This window comes from Anolis carolinensis, chromosome 1 (genome assembly GCF_035594765.1).
Source record: "Anolis carolinensis isolate JA03-04 chromosome 1, rAnoCar3.1.pri, whole genome shotgun sequence".
Taxonomy (NCBI): domain Eukaryota; kingdom Metazoa; phylum Chordata; class Lepidosauria; order Squamata; family Dactyloidae; genus Anolis; species Anolis carolinensis.
This window is the reverse complement of record NC_085841.1, coordinates 73806273-73823152: the sequence shown is the minus strand read 5'-3', so window position 1 is coordinate 73823152 and position 16880 is coordinate 73806273. Positions and strand designations below refer to the sequence as shown.

Sequence of the window (16880 nt, the reverse complement as noted above, 5' to 3'; positions counted from 1 at the left end):
AAGGACCTAAATACCCCAAAGGCACCCAATCCTCTTGCCTTTTTCTGATCTTGGAAGATAAGCAGGGATAACCTTTGTTAATGCTTGGATGGGAGATTGCCAGCAAATATTAGGCTATATTTCTGAGGAAAAAACTAGCAAAAACCACTTTTGAGCATTCCTTACCTAAGAAAACCCTATGAAATTCATAAGGTCATCATGGGTTGGCAGGCAACATGCACACATCCAGCTACAAAAGGCATGAAACTAGGATAAAAATACATATTACGACTTCCTGTATTTACATGTGTCTGTCTGTCTGTCTGTATGTGTGTGCCCATGCCATATGTTATTGATTTTATAAGGAACTGTACAAAATATCTGGAAGCCATATAATATATACTAGCTTGTGTACCCGGCGTTACCCGGGTTATTTGAAAAGTCCATTTTTAATGGTACAAAATGCATAAGGTTTTGGACTAACTACAACTGACATCATGCCAAGTTAATCCCAAAATACTCCATCAGTACTTAAAGATTGTTCTGTTTGGCAAGTTTGCTCTAGATACATCATTGGTGGAGTTCAGTGTGCTCTCTGGCGGCAGGGTAAACTATAACTCCCATGGTGAGTCAGTCACATCAACCCTCTCTAGTAGGTTGAGTTAGTCATGGGGGTTCTGTGTGCCAAGTTCCGGCCAGGTCCATCGGTGGAGGTCACAGTTTCCCTGGTTGTGGGTGAACTACAACTCCCAGAAAGGAAGGTCAGCCCCCCCCCAACCCCTCCAGTAATCAAATTTCGGCATATCAGGTATGTGTGCCAAATTTGGTTCAGATCCATCAGTGTTTGGGTTCACAGGGCTCTTTGGATGTGGGTGAACTACAACTCCCCCAAATCAAGGTGAATTTTCCCCAAAGATGTCCAGTATATTTTGCTAGTCATGAGGGCTCTGTGTGCCAAGTTTGGTCCAATTCCATCTTTGGTGGAGTTCAAAGTGCTCAGAGATTGCAGGTGAACTATACATTCTAGTACCTACAGCTCTAAAATGTCCAGGCCAATTCCCCTCAAAACCCACCAGTATTCAAATTTGGGTATATCGAGTATGTATGCAAAATTTGGTCCAGATCCATAATTGTTTGGGTTCATAGTATGCTCAGGATGTAGGTGAACTACAACTCGTATAAATCCATCCAAAGACCTTTTTTGTTGGTCGTGGAGGTTCTGTGTGCTAAGTTAGTTCCAGGTCTGTTGCTGGTGGGGTTCAGAGTGCTCTTAGATTGCAGGTGAACTATACGTCCCAGTACCTACAACTCCTATAAATCATGGTGAATTCTCCTCAAACCTCTCTTGTCTGTTCAGTTGCTGATCAGTTCCTCTGTTTGCTGTGTGCCATAGCAAATAATAGAAAAGAGTTATGGGAGAGGAAGTGGGCAGTGTTGTGCAAATTCCATACCTATGGAAAAAGACAAGAACACTGGAAGGTGTCTGATGGAGGAAAAACAGAAAATCTAGGATTAAATGGTCCACGAATGAAAACCTTCACTTGGGTGTTGGGCAGTATGGTGTTTGTAGAGGACACTGGCAGGGCTCTTGGATATGTTCATGGCATCTGCTACAACCTGCAATGTTCCTTGGAGGGAATTGGTGGCTTCTCAGCACTGGGAGTTGTAGTTGTTTGTGGAGGCGAGAGCCTGTATGTGTAAATGGACACCTGTGCCAAAAACACACACACAGATTTTCACTTGGTAGTTGTTGGAGGCAGGGAATACATATGCATGAGGAAAATATGACAGTCATGTCTTTTGCAAGTGGAAATTATCTGGAGAGCCCCAGGTTGGAGTAAACTGTTCTAGAATGTGAACATGGCATGTGCTTCCTTCCCTCTCATTTTTGTTGTATGAATACAAATAGCAGAAGAATGAGATTGGAAAAAGCTCCTGTAATGCATGGGTTTAATGAGAAATCTATGTGGTTTAACGGTTTTTGTAGAATGACCCTGCTAAATTCCTTCTTCAATGTCATTTTCTAAAGCCATGCTGACTCCATTTTCTTTTTCCTTTAATAGTTTAAATTTTCTTGGGGGTTTGAATGGTATAAATGGTCATTAAACTGAGATGAATGCAGTTTTGCTTATTTCATGTGGTCTTAAAGGCCTTCTGCCATTTTTTTCTTTTGAAGTTGCATACTTGCAATACATATGTGAACTGTAATGCTATATTCTAAATTTTCTCCTTTAAAAATGCTGTATGACCCACAGATGACTGCAGTCTGTTCAGTATTAATGTGGTTCACTTACCTTTGAAATCACTGAAATTAAAGAGTAGGGCTCAATGCCTATCTACAAAGCAAACACTTAGGCAAGGCTGTTTGAAATTCTGGATTGAAACATGATGAAATTAAGAACTAAATTTGCCTTCTTTGAAAAAGAGTAAAGTCTAGTTTGAGGGATAAATTAACTTTGACTAACCTTGTTTCTGAACTTCTTTTATGAAATAAGACTTGCTTAGATGTGAGCTATAGGTTTATAGGTCAAATCTGGGCTAAACGTCCTCTGCACTAAAACAGAATTGTTAAAGTTATGTATTTTTAAAATATAGTAGTGAAAGATTTCTATCCAAATTCTTTTAATTGTGCATTTCTGTTATGAATGCTTTTTCTTGGCTAGCCAGTTGATTAATATTTGGTTATTAATAGTTGTATTATTGTAGGTATCATTCGAGGACCGTTCTTTAGTTATTGCCATGTATTGTGTATTTTCCAATGCTTAAATAATTTTAATATAAAATAATATCAGACATCAAAGAGGAAAAAGCTAAGTCTGAAGCACTTTCAAAAAAACCTTTCCATTCTAAATGTTCCTGCCTTACATGTCGTTCTCAATAAATAAAAAGAGGACATTGTCTCCATCCTTCCCAACAGACCATATAAAAAAGAATTTCAGAAAATATCATGGTAGTACAAAGGTTTGCATATGTTTTTGTCTACAGCACCTATAAGCCCTATCCAGGGCAGCTATTGATTATACAGTTAACCATACAAAATATCTGGAAGCCATATACAGTAGAGTCTCACTTATCCAACACTCGCTTTTCCAATGTTCTGGATTATCCAACGTATTTTTGTGGTCAATGTTTTCAATATATCGTGATATTTTGGTGCTAAATTCGTAAATACAGTAATTACTACATAGCATTACTGCGTATTGAACTATTTTTTCTGTCAAATTTGTTGTATAACATGATGTTTTGGTGCTGTAAAATCATAACCTAATTTGAAGTTTAATAGGCTTTTCCTTAATGCCTCCTTATTATCCAACATATTCGCTTATCCAACATTCTGCCAGCCCGTTTCTGTTGGATAAGTGAGACTCTACTGTAATTGCCTACTTTTAATTTAGGACAAGGATATACATTTGTTTTTGTTTGCATCTTAAAAGAATTTAGATACCAGCTAGACCAGACGTGGGCAAACTTTTTTGCCTTGGGGCCGCATTGCGGGCCTAGCTGGGAGGGCCGGGCCAGAAGGGAGGGGGGCAGGCACACACTGGGTGGGGAGGGCCTGAGAGAGGGAGGGGACAGGTCATCCTCAGGTTGTCCTCCCAGCATAAGGATAGGGCTGCTTACCCCATCCTTATGTTGGGAGGAAGGCGGAACACACAGCAACTGCACCGATTCTTCTCCTCCAATCCTCGGGATGTCCTTTTGGCATTATGCCAGGAGGAGGCCAAGACAGGTGGTGGCCAAGAGTGCTCTGCGGGGCTCTCAGCCACCCTGTGCCTTTCTCAAGCTGTCCTCCTGGGGCCGCTCGCACCGTCCTTATGCTGAGAGGAGGGCGAGACACACGGTGGCTGAGAACACACCAGAGGGCTCTTAGCTGCTACGTGTCTTCCTCCCCCATCTTTTTGCCATAAGAACATGGCGAGGCGCTGTGTCCTTCTGCCAAGAAAGACAGGGAAAATAAGAAAGGCCTGAGGTAAGCACCTGGGGGCTGCATCCGGCCCACAGGCCTTAGTTTGCCCATGCCTGAGCTAGACCAAAGATAGCCAACATAACCTAAATATTTTTAGAACTACAGTCCCCTTTTGTCAAGCTGGTTGGGACTAATGGAAGTTGCAGTCTAATGTCTGGAATTCCCTGTGTTGCCTGCTTAAGAACTAGAGTATAATTGTTTGGTCATTTAGAGGAAAGGTGGATTATTTATAATCCTCTGAGAGTTATTGGGCTGTAATACCTACTAGCTTGATCACTGGTCAGAGCAACATCTGGAGAATGACATGTTCCTGATCACTGATTATTATCAGTAGCTGCAGTGATTCACACATTGAATTTCAGAGTATCAGCCATTGTTAGCATGTACTGTTAGAAAAATAACTTTATGAGTGTCATAAAGGAGTCAAAATTCACTTGTAACCAAAATGTTATAAACAGATGTTGTGTGTGTTTTTAACTTGCAGAGTGCTGAACAAATTTCCATGTTGTGCCCACACTTTCATGAAGCTCATTTAAATGGTATGGAAGCAGTCAAGGACATCCCCCCGCTAAAGCCACTGACACGACAACTTACAGATGCTGACAGACTCCGAAAGGTTATTCAAGAGCTTATGGACACAGAGAAATCATATGTAAAGGTAAAAAGAAAGTTTTGCTAAATTCATTTTGTCCTTGAGTTCCTTCTCTCTCTGTTAATTATCACTGGCCAAATATTACTGATTTAAAGTAAAAGAAGCAGAAACTAGAGGACATCCAATGGAATCTGTAGGAGAGATTGGAGATAGGTCTGAAAATGCTCAAAAGACACTTATTATTATACTCTTATCAATAAATCTAAAATCCTCCAAAACCCAACATTGTCCACATAGGTGGCTTGGATATTGTCATCTTTGCTTTCTGATAAGTCAGTGTACACATACTTTGTTTCCTGTACAAAATATTTAAAATATTGTATAAAAGTACCATTAGGCTATGTATATGAAACATAAATAAATTCTATGTTTAGGCTTTAGTATCATCTCCAAAGTATCTCAATATGTATGTATATAAGAATACAGATATTCCCAAAACTGAAATAATCTGGTACTCCAATCACCCCTGATGTCAAGCATTTTGGATAAGCAATACTGAACTTATACCAAACATCCCAATACATTTTGGCTGAAACGTTTTGTCCCTTTTATTATTACACCAGCTATATTTGGCATATCTTGAATTGTATCTCCAGTGATTTATGTGTTAATTACGATGAGTATTCCTTCCTTATGTTTAAGATCTGAGGGATCTTAGTCATAATATTTCCCAAAGCTTTATCTATATATCCCAAGCCCCTAATTTGCTCTTACAAGTGCATCCCCTTTCATGTTAGATGGGCCACACTGGAGCAGACCTTTAGGAATGTTTTCCTGGGATTTCAGATTGTCCTTCCTGTGATGGATTAGTTCCAAAGAGCAGTGGGTTAGTTCAAAATCTAATGATGGAAGACTTCTAGGTTAAATTTCCCCAGTATTAAAGACTTCAATTTTTGTAAAGCCCACATAAAAAAACTTCAAATCTTAAATTTTCAGTTAAAACATACACTTGTGCAACTATCCCAGTGAGAAAATTAAAATGTGTCAAAATTCAGACCAGAACTGATTCTAAGGATATCTATAAATATTTACCCTGTGGTATAACATCGTGGCTAAGAGTCTGAGCTTGCATCTGGGATGAACTCACAAAAGGTGATAACTAAGCTGTTCTCTGAGAACTCCACTTTCCACCTGTAATGTGGAGCTGATAAAACTGGCCTGATTCTGATATAAGTTTTTATGTTGTATATGTGAAGTGCTTGGATCACTGAAAGTGTAAACATTACTGTTAACTTGGCCTGCCTCCCTTAGAAGTTAGAGAAGTCTCTTTTAAAGGCAACAGCAACCAGTTTTTTTTAGCACTTGCACACCTCTTGTATTTGTAAGGTTGCCTCCAAAATACTTTCCATAAGAAAATGTTGTACCAACATGTGTTTGTGTATAAACAAAAATAATCTGTATCCCTCCTCATTGTGTAGTATATTGGGTCTTACTTTTATGTGTCTACTAGCTTGCGGACCCGGCGGTGTGCCAGGTTATTAGAAGAAGACATTGTTTGTTTTGGGATATTAGGGAATGTCACTGCAGTTTGGTCCAGATCCATCATTGCCTGGGTTCAGGGCTGTCTGGATAAGGGTGAACTACAACTTCCAGATCCGATGTCAGTCACCGTCAAACCAGGACTGTATGCACAGGTGACCATGTTGGGTCTGTATGCCAAGTTTGGTCCAGATCTGACATCAGCTGGGTTCAGTGCTTTCTGGAGGCAGGTGAACTATAACTCCCAGAATCAAGGTCCATTCCCACTAACCCTTGCAGTATGTTCAGTTGGTCATGGAGCTTCTCTGTGCCAAGTTTGGTCCCAGTCCATTGTTGGTGGGGGTCACAGTTTCAGTGAAGGTACTGCAAGTCCCATTATCTGTGGCAAGTTTGGTCCAGATCCATTCTTGGTGGGTTGGTTAACAGTGCTCTCTGTATGTAGATCAAGAAAAACTCTTGTAAATCATGATGAATTCTCCCCAAAACTCTTGTTCAGTTGCTGATCAATTCCTCTGTTAGCTGTGTGCCATAGAAAGGGGTAGGAAAGGGTTAAGGTAGAGGTAGTGGGCAGGATCATGCAAATTAAGGAACCCTGGGATGTCCATTCTGAAGAAAAAATGGAACATCTAGGAGGAAATTGTCCCCATGTGAAAGCCTTCACTTGGGTGGGGGGGGGGGCAGAATGGTGTTTGTGAAGGACACTGGCCGGGGTTGGGCTATATGTTCATGGCACTCACTATAACCTGCATGTTAGTGGAGGGAGAGCCATAGGGGTCTCCTGCTCAGTGGGAACTACAGCTGTTTGTGGAGGTGGGAGGCTGTCTGTGTAAGTGGACACTTCCTCCACATACACACGTACACATTTTTATGTGTAGTACATTTATGTGTACTAGCTGTTCCCAGCCGCATGTTGCTGTGGCGTCGTCCTAAGTGGGTTTTTGTTTGTGGAGGTAAGTATGAATGTTGTAATTAGTCACCTTGATTGGATGACTATGTCTTTTGTGGCCAAATTTGGTGTGATTCAGTCCAGTAGTTTTGTTGTTTACTCCATGGGAATTACACACATTACATTTTTATATAGATAGATAGTATATTTATTTATTTATTTATTTATTTATAATATTTATATCCCACTTTCTCCGACCCCAAATGGGACTCAAAGTGAAGTCTGTCCCAGAATAAAATTCAAATTTCTCAACTGAAAGCTATTTTTCTGTCCTTTACATAGAGAGTGTGATGGGAGCTCAAACAATGGCACTAGAAGAATAATGGTGTGGATCTCAGTAAAAACTAATTCATTTGAGTGTATTATACTTAGGAATGAGCAAAGTATTGTTTTTATTTTTATGTTGGACTGCTATAAAGCTTGTAATTGTTATCCCATTGTAGGATCTGAGCTGCCTCTTTCAATTGTACTTGGAGCCTCTTCAGAGTGAGACCTTCCTAACTCAAGATGAGGTAAGTGTATTTTGCTGCTATTGTTTTAGCTGGTTTCTGGTCTTTTGCAATTTTATGGCTGCTTCTACTATATTAGTCATGAAGGGGAAAAAGCACACTGAGTTTTTCTATCTGCTGCATTAGTCATGTCTGTTATAAAAACTGACTGCACTTCTGACAAAAATGTTCCTAAGAAATCTTTGTTTGAGAAATCCCTTGTTCTTATGCAATCAGTTCTAAAGCGATTATGAGACACATTCATTACAGTTAAGTATCCTTTTGTTTATCCCTAGCAACATGCAAATGAATTACTGCCATTATAAGCAACTTTCATTTTCCATATTTTCTCTTCCATTTAGATGGAATCTTTGTTTGGGAGTCTGCCAGAGATGCTGGATTTTCAAAAAGTATTTTTAGAGACCTTGGAAGATGGAATATCATCCTGTTCTGATTTTAACACACTTGAAACTACTTCACAATTCCGGGTAAATACAGAGTTTTGAACTCCCTGCATGTCTGAATGGGATAGTCAGAAGTAGTGCTGGTCCCTTTTGGTTTATTTTCTTCTTCCTACCTTCTCTTCAACTGAAAGCTTTATTATATGCTTAACACTGACATTCTGAGAATGGAAACTTCTATATGTATGGACTTAGGTTGAATTTACATCAGGGTCAGATTTCTATAGCAGGTATTTTCGTTCACTCCTTCCTTTCCAGAAGAGCTTCGCTTATGACTAAAGCCCAGTTTTCAGGGTTCTCGCTTTTACCCTGTACGAGAGCCAACCTTGTTAGACAACATTACCCAACCGTTTAGCATTTCCAAGGGATTCCATGGGAAAATGACTTATTTGCCAATAATCGTTAAAGAAGGAAAAAAGAGGACATAACTGCTTTGCCAAAATTAGTTTTAGTTAGTGTAGTTGAAAGTAACATAATTTCTATGGTTAAGTATATGTAAAGCTAATCTGCCCGTATTTGTTTATTTTCCCTTGTATTGTTTTCCATGTATATCTTCTTTGTATTTACTTCCTTACTAGACTTGTTTGCCATGATCTTAAATGTTGTCCCACACTTTAAGATATATATTGAGAAGTTGGCTGTAGCTGTTATACATGGATAAATGAACGAATTGTTGAAGTAATCCCACTTTTATTTATTTATTGGAAATCTAGACAGATGTCTAAAAATGAATGTATTTCATTTCAGTCTTCCATTGTGTTGTTTTCAGAAACTTCTGTTCTCTTTGGGAGGTTCTTTCCTGTATTATGCTGACCATTTCAAATTGTATAGTGGATTCTGTGCAAATCACATCAAAGTCCAGAAGGTTCTTGAGCGAGGTAATTCTCCTGATGATATAATTTTTTTGTATGTGGTAGATCTGAAGTAAATAAACTGTTATTTTCCATGGAAAGAGTATTAAGAAGATGACTTTGACTATATTTTTGTAGTCTACCCTGATTCTTCCAATGTAGTAGTGGACAACTTTTAGGAGTGTGGTCCCTGAAAACCACCTTCTGCCACAGGGCACTCAATCTTGCTATTATATGGATTTTTCATGGATTTGAATCAAGATGTGCATGAGGGGGAGGAAGCAACAGGAGGTGGACGATGGTTTCAAAGTGATGGTGAATCTGCTGCAGCTTTCAGTCTGAACTGTGAGGGTGTGGAATGGTACTCCAAAATAGAATTGAATAGCTGCTTTCAGATTTGAACAAAAATCCAGCTACCCAGTGAACATCTAAGTATGTTCACTTCTCCTGTTTGGAAAGTTACACGTGTGGAAGTATTGTTTACCTGAAAAAATGGTGTCTCTCCTGAATATCTTTCATATATGAAAATTTTAAATAGATTATTAAAAACTACTCTGAGTATAGCCAGAGAGAGCTTCAAAGTCAGTTTTAAAGCATTGTACATCAGAGCATGTGGGAATCTTGAGGGCAAAATTCCTTAAAGATACCTAAAGGAAAAAAAGGCCACATCTACTTTTAATTAAATGGGATGTGAATAGTAGCTATAGTATACTGATTCCCATCAGTACAACTAGATGTCAAAGGCTTTCATGGCTGGAATCACTGGGTTGTTGTGTGTTTTTCGGGCTGTATGGCCATGTTTCAGAAGTATTCTCTCCTGACGCTTCGCCCACATCTATGGCAGGCATCCTCAGATGCCTGCCATAGATGTGGGCGAAACGTCAGGAGAGAATACTTCTGAAACATGGCCATACAGCCCGAAAAACACACAACAACCCAGTACAACTAGATCATTGTACACGGAAACATAAGTTCATGTGATGCCATGATGTTATCATTGGGAATCCAGCAGTATGAATACTGTATGGGAAGGAGTAACAAAAGATGTACAGAACTCTGAAGCATTGTCATTATGTTGTGCCCTCCTACTTATCATCACTATTTTTTATTTATTATCCTTGGAGAGGTGAGACCAACCACATGCATCCTAGACCCCTGCCCATCCTAGCTGGTAAAAAAAGCCAGAGGGGGTTTGGCAGAGTGGGTGAAGGTGGTGGTTAATGCCTCCCTTCAGGAAGGCAAATTTCTAGCGAGCCTCAAAATGGCTGTGATCAAACAACTATTGAAGAAGCCATCCCTGGACCCCACACAATTTGTCAGCTTCCAGCCAATTTCCAATCTCCTCTATTTGGGCAAGGTCATGGAATGTGTGGTTGCCTTGCAGCTCCAGAGATTCTTGGAAGACACTGATTTTCTAGATCCGGCACAGTCTAGTTTTAGGCCGAGACATGGTACCGAGACAGCCTTGGTCACCTTAGTCGATGATCTACGCTGGGAACTAGACAGGGGGAGTGTGTCCCTGCTGGTTCCGCTGGACCTCTCAGCGGCTTTCGATGCCATTGACCACGGTATCCTTCTGGGATGGGGCTTGGAGGTGCTATTTCGCAGGGATGGGGCTTGGAGGTACTGTTTTGCAGTGGCTCCACTCATTCCTGGAGGGTTGGTCCCAGAGGGTGTTACTGGGGGACACCTGCTTGGCCCCGCAACCATTGTCCCCCATGTTATTTAACATTTACATGAAGCCACTGGGAGAAATCATCAGGAGTTTTGGAGTTCGGTGTCATCTGTATGCAGATGATGTCCAACTTTGTCACTCCTTTCCACCTGTTACTAAGGAGGCTGTCCAGGTCACTGTGTCAGACTGGATGAGGGCGAACAAATTAAAATTGAATCCAGACAAGACAGAGGTCCTCCTGGTCAGTCGCAAGGCCGAACAGGATATAGGGTTATAGGCTGTGCTGGATGGGGTCACACTCCCCCTTAAGGTGCAGGTTCGCAGCTTGGGGGTGATCCTATATTCATCGCTGAGCCTGGAATCCCAGGTCTCAGTGGTGGGTAGGGGAGCCTTTGCACAGTTAAAACTTGTGTGCCAGTTGCGGCCATACCTTGGGAAGCCTGACTTGGCCACAGTGGTCCACATTCTTGTTAAATCCCGTATAGATTACTGCAACGCCCTACATGGGGCTGCCTTTGAAGACTTTCAGAAGCTCCAACTAGTCCAACAGGCGGCAGCCAGGCTGCTAACCGGAGCGACGTGCAGGGAGCGCACCACTCCTTTGTTACGTCAGCTCCACTGCCGGCCGATTGGCTACCGAGCACAATTCAAAGTGCTGGCTTTGGCCTATAAAGCTCTAAACGGTTCCAGCCCAGCTTACTTGTCCGAACGTATATCCCGCTACCTCATAATTTAAGATCTTCGGGGGAGGCCCTGCTTTCGATCCCATCAGCCACGCAACTGTGGCTGGTGGGGATGAGAGAGAGGGCCTTTTCAGTGGTGGCCTCCGTCTGTGGAATGCTCTTCCAAATGAGATCAGGCAGGCTCCATCTCTCTTGTCTTTTCGCAAAAAAACTGAAAATTTGGCTGTGGGACCAGGCTTTTGAGCAATAGATGCAGCATCAACTACAATGAATCCTTGATAAAGTGACAGATCTGGATTGTGGACTCTGAATGTACCTCTGACTGTATATTTATATGGATATTTTAACTTAATTAATTTTAATTATTATTATTATTATTGAATGTAATTGCAATTGTTTTTATACACTTGTTTTATACCTGGTTGTAAGCCGCCCTGAGTCCCCCCCTAGGAGGTGAGAAGGGCGGGATAGAAACGTTGTAATAAAACAAAATAATAAAATAATGTCTGTGTGTGTGGGTGTGGGTGCGCATGCAACTGTCTGGGTGGTGCTTTTATTTAGGACATAATTCAGATTTTCGGCTGTGACCTATAGTTATCTTTCTAGCTGTGCTCTTTTTTTTCAATTGTAAGCTGCTTTGTAGCCTAATTTTGGGAGAAATGCTGAATAAAAATACATTTTATTGTTATTCTTGTCCCTATTCTGGTGAGAAACAGACTGAAAACTGCAACTAAAGCATCTCTGGTTTGCCATAAATGATTTTCAATGTGTCATTACAATCAAAGCAGAATGGCATAAATGGTACTTCACTGAACCCTAATCTCTAGGATGTATTGAAATGTTTCATATCTGGAGCCTAAGAATTCAAGGTGTTTTTTGTTGTTTTTGTTTTATTTAGCCAAAACAGATAAAGCCTTTAAGGCCTTTCTGGATGATCACAACCCTACTAAACAGCATTCTTCCACATTGGAGTCTTTTCTCATCAAGCCAGTTCAAAGAGTGCTGAAGTACCCACTTCTCTTGAAAGAACTGGTATCCCTAACAGACCCTGAGAGTGAGGAGCACTACCATCTCACAGGTATCTTTCAGGAGCTCATTACTATAGCTCTGTTTGAAGTGCTACTTAAAATCTTTTGGTGATGTTTGCATTCAGATCAAATATTTAACATCAAGATGTTTGAAGGGGAATTTTTGCTATGGACAGATTTGGACACCATGATTAATCATGGTGTATTGTGACTGGTTTGAGCTTGACTCTTACACTCCACTCTGTCCTCATGTTCTGGTGCAGTTGTGGGAATCTGCATGTGATTTGCTTCTGTTTCCGATTAATCATAGTTTGTGATGTTCTCCAAAAACCAAACCAACACACTGTGTTGAACCTCAACTATGGTCTATTTCCATTCCCTTTGACATCACAATTTCGAATCCCTCTTCTTTTCACCAACAAAAATATCCGAGAGATTAGGATGACATTTCATGACTGATATAGCTCCCAAAAATTATGGTGATTTCTGCAAATTGCACAAAATTTATTCAAATATGTTTTTTTATCTTCAAGATTCCCTTGTTTTTGTTCTAGCAAACTAGCATTGTCACTTCTCCTAAGAATGTAGACTTTTTTTGTCTATGCTTTTTAGTTATCTATTAAATTGCAGACTTGTTTTTAACCCCACAGAAGCCTTAAAGGCAATGGAAAAGGTGGCCAGTCACATCAATGAAATGCAGAAGATTTATGAGGATTATGGAGCAGTGTTTGACCAACTGGTTGCAGATCAGAGTGGAACTGAGAAGGAGGTCACAGAACTTTCTATGGGAGAGCTACTTTTGCACTCTACAGTGTCATGGCTGAATCCATTCCCATCATTAAGTAAAACAAGAAAGGACTTGGAACTCACTGTGTTTGGTAAGTATATCAATTTTGTGTGAAACAGATATAGTCTGGTATCTTATAGTGGCATAATTTTTGCCAAGAGGGAGATGACTGTGATTCCCTCCCATTCGCAACTGTGAAGAAAGCCCTCTCCCCAACCATTTATGGCTGGAAGAATCAGGGGATATCAGAAGCATCTGGCTGTCTTTGTACTGTAAGGCTACTGAGATCTACAGAGAAGCCCAGTTGATTTCTATGGAAGATGTCATCACTTTGCGTTTAGCTACAGGGGCATAGCCAGATTCCATCATGAATGCCTCTGAATCCAGGGCTCCAACAACTCTGCATTAGAAACATGGGGTTGTAAATGGGTCATTGTTGCATAATTCCATATGCAGAACTATTATGCTACCCTGACCCTTGCAGGATTGCAGCCATACAATGCATGTAAAATGTTATATGTGAGATGTATCTAGTATTACAGCTCTTTAAATATACATGTCATGCCAGTGAAAACTAGCAGTAACAAAAATAGTAGTTATTATTTAGTATTAAATTATTTTAACAACAAAAACAAAAATCCCAAATGTATGTTATTGCAGTGATTTTTTACAATGTGCCTTATAGCATTTTGATAAGATAGTTCAGTATTAATGTCCCTCTTTGGAGAGGATAAAACACAAGGGGGCAATAAAATACCCAGCGTTCCAACAGTGAACTATCTCTACCTCCAAGATTGTCCATTCTATTTCTTTTTTCCTCCTGAAAAGTCACTTAGCATTCCTTTGCTACTGAACATGCTCAATCCTAAAGTAGTCTTCTTATACACTCTCCCTTTAAGGCTTTAACTCTCCCTTTAAGTATTACACAATTTTGGGAATCTTGAGGCTTTTTGGTGGAAAAAGCTATGATGCCAAGTTGCTTTCTTTTGAGTCGTCTTGATCCACATTGCCAGCAACTTACAAATATTATAGCTCCAAAATGAATCAATACCACATAGATTTTCTAAACAGTCACCATATGAGGGCAGTAATGCTTCATTAGCCATATGGAACTATGATGTATGGCACATAACACTTATGCAAATGTATATACCACCCCATTTGAAGTTTGAGAGCTGTGTATCTACATATTATGAAGAGCTTACGATGTTGGATAATCTCTTTCTCCAAGTCATATTGATATTTAAACACTCTTTGTGTATCAGCAGTGGCCAAGAGGGCCTTTGCACAATTAAAACATATGCGCCAACAACACCCACTCCTTGAGAAGCCAGATCTGGCCACCATGACACATGCCTTAGTTACATCCCATCTAGATTACTGTAACGTGCTCTATGTGGGGCTGCCTCTGAAGAGTGCTCAGAAACTTCAGCTGGTTCAAAGAGCTACAGCCAGGTTGCTAACTGGATCTGGCTGCAGGCAGCGGACAGCCCCTTTGTTGCAGCAGCTCCACTGGCTGCCAGTCTGTTTCCGGGCACAATTCAAAGTGCTGGTTATGACCTTTAAAGACCTAGATGGTTCAGGTCCAAGTTGTTTGGCTGACCACGTCCTCTTGAAAGAACCTGCCTGGGCCCTGAGATGTTTAGATCCCCTTCTCTCGATCCCACCTCCATCTCAAGCTCAGTTGGTGGGAGCAAGAAAGTGGGCCTTCTTGAAGGCAGTCCCATGACTCTGGTACTCCCTGTCCAGAGAAGTCAGGATGGTCCCCTCCCTGCTGTCCTTCCGGTGGCAGGCTAAAACCTTTTTATACAGGCAGGCTTTTGAAGATGACGGTGTTTAAGATCTAGTCAGGGGGTGCTGTAATATTTAATTTTGAATATGTTTTGATGGATTTTAACTGATTTTTTAAAGTGTTGGTTGTGTTTAATTGTTTAATGTTTGCATATTTGTATATTTTAAATTGTATAGTAATGCTTTTATGTCAAGCTGCTTTAAGGTCCCTTTGAGGAGATAAAGCAGGGTATAAATATAGTAGTAGTAGTAGTAGTAGTAGTAGTAGTAGTAGTAAGCCTTGTGCAAATATCAGTAATTGTTCTGTTCAATTTGTGATGGATTTCTATTCACATCAAACACAACATTATTTTGAAAAGCCAATTAATAATTTGTAATTCCTTTTTATGGGTTAACATATTGGCTAAATAATCAGTAAACGTTCTTTTCTCGTAGTGTTCAAAAGGGCTGTCATACTGGTATACAGAGAAAACTGCAAACTCAAGAAGAAGTTGGTAAGTTTTAAAGTCTGGACTAGCATTACCAAACCATCTTTCTATATTAGTAGCTCTTTGTTGTAGTTGTTACTAATATTCTAGTCAGCTCTCAAACACTTGCCAAAACAGAAGGTCTTTAGTGCCTGTGAAAGGATAGTAAAATGGGCACTAGTTTAACTTCTCTAGTTGGGGACTTCCAAGGACTAGAAGGGTGTCTCTTGTGTCTCTGCCAGATGTTCTTGTGAAGACGATGGGACAGAGAGAAAGTATTTTGCAGATCTCAATATACACACAGGCTCCAAAGGGATCCTTAAATAACTTGGATCCAAGTAGTATAAGGCTATGTAGGTCAGAACCACCATTTTGAATTGTGCTCAGAAATAAACCAGCAGCCAGTAGAGTTGTATGCACCTATAGTCTGCCCAAGTTAACATCTGGTTTCAGCTCTGGATCGGCCAGTTTCCAAGCAGTCTTCAAATGGATCTACCCCCTTTCCCCCAACACACTATAGTCATCCAAACTTGATGTAATTTATTTTTGTTTACAAATTAGGCTTTAGGTTATTGTCAAAACATCTGCTACAGTTAGTATCAGGACAGTGAACTTCTTTGTGGTAATGCTAATGAGCTATTTAGATTGGGAAGTCATGTAAAATACTTTGGTTAGGTGAATGAAAGGAAGAGGCATATTCCCTGTTGTATGGTCAGAGATCCTGATATATTCTTGTTTTAGGGGATAGCTCCTTGCATAAGGAGGTATTAAATATCTCCTTACACAAGCATCCAAACTTTGAAAGCACTGGCACAATCAGAGTTATGCGGGATTCCAGTCACAGGACTGGACCAGTAAATAGTCATGACAGTGGATCTAGTCTGAGTGCAAGTGATTTCTTCCAATTATTTCTCTAATTCTTCTCTAAACACGATTGAGGTTGCATCCAAGTATTATAGGCTCTCCTCCTGTGATGTCTTACACCAAAAGCTTAGAGACAATGAGACCATCAATTTGGGAGAAAGAGCTGTTAGTAATTAAGACTGTGTTTGAAGCTTAGTAATTAAGCTTCCTTCAAAAAGCTGCTTAAAACCTGGCTCTTCCGCTGCACCTTTGGATAACCGAGCCCATAGCTATAGTAGTTGCACAGGCCATCTCTTTGACTTGAAACACTGCACTTTATTCCTCTGCCCCAAAGCATCTTAGAATGTATTTTAGTTCTAGTGGTCCCTCCAGGCCATCCTCTCCTCCATCCCAGTGGTCTTTTTTCTTTTCAGATTCATATGTTATTTGAGTGATTGTATCCTTTCTGTTTATGTGATTCTTTTAGTCAATTGTTATGTTTTGTTTTTGTTTTTGATTCTTATAGCGTTTTATAGTGTTTTCAGTGTTTTATTGTACAATGTTTTATGCTGATTTTATATTAGAAACCGCCCTGAGTCCCTTTCGGGAGAGAGGGTGGTATACAAATAAACTTTTACTTACTTACTTACCATCAGTAAATCTGAGACCTCCTCTATGAATGGGGACCATACTTGAGTAAGACTTGATTCATGAGTTTTGAATACATCCCATTTAACTGGAAGTGCATTGATTTCTGTGATAATGGTCTGAATCTGGTTGGTA

At 40.2% G+C, this 16880-nt stretch overlaps 1 protein-coding gene across 5 annotated transcripts in view; it reads left to right on the top strand.

The window, feature by feature from the left end:
* The window catches only part of tiam2 (TIAM Rac1 associated GEF 2), a 112616-nt gene that overhangs the window by 89555 nt on the left and 6181 nt on the right, over positions 1–16880 (top strand). For all 5 annotated transcript variants that reach the window (XM_062976962.1, XM_062976961.1, XM_062976963.1 and 2 more), the window contains 7 exons: positions 4431–4604; positions 7467–7535; positions 7874–7999; positions 8742–8850; positions 12080–12259; positions 12860–13087; positions 15223–15281. In XM_062976962.1, the coding sequence (XP_062833032.1) occupies positions 4431–4604; positions 7467–7535; positions 7874–7999; positions 8742–8850; positions 12080–12259; positions 12860–13087; positions 15223–15281 (945 nt within the window). The remainder of the gene's footprint in view (positions 1–4430; positions 4605–7466; positions 7536–7873; positions 8000–8741; positions 8851–12079; positions 12260–12859; positions 13088–15222; positions 15282–16880) is intronic.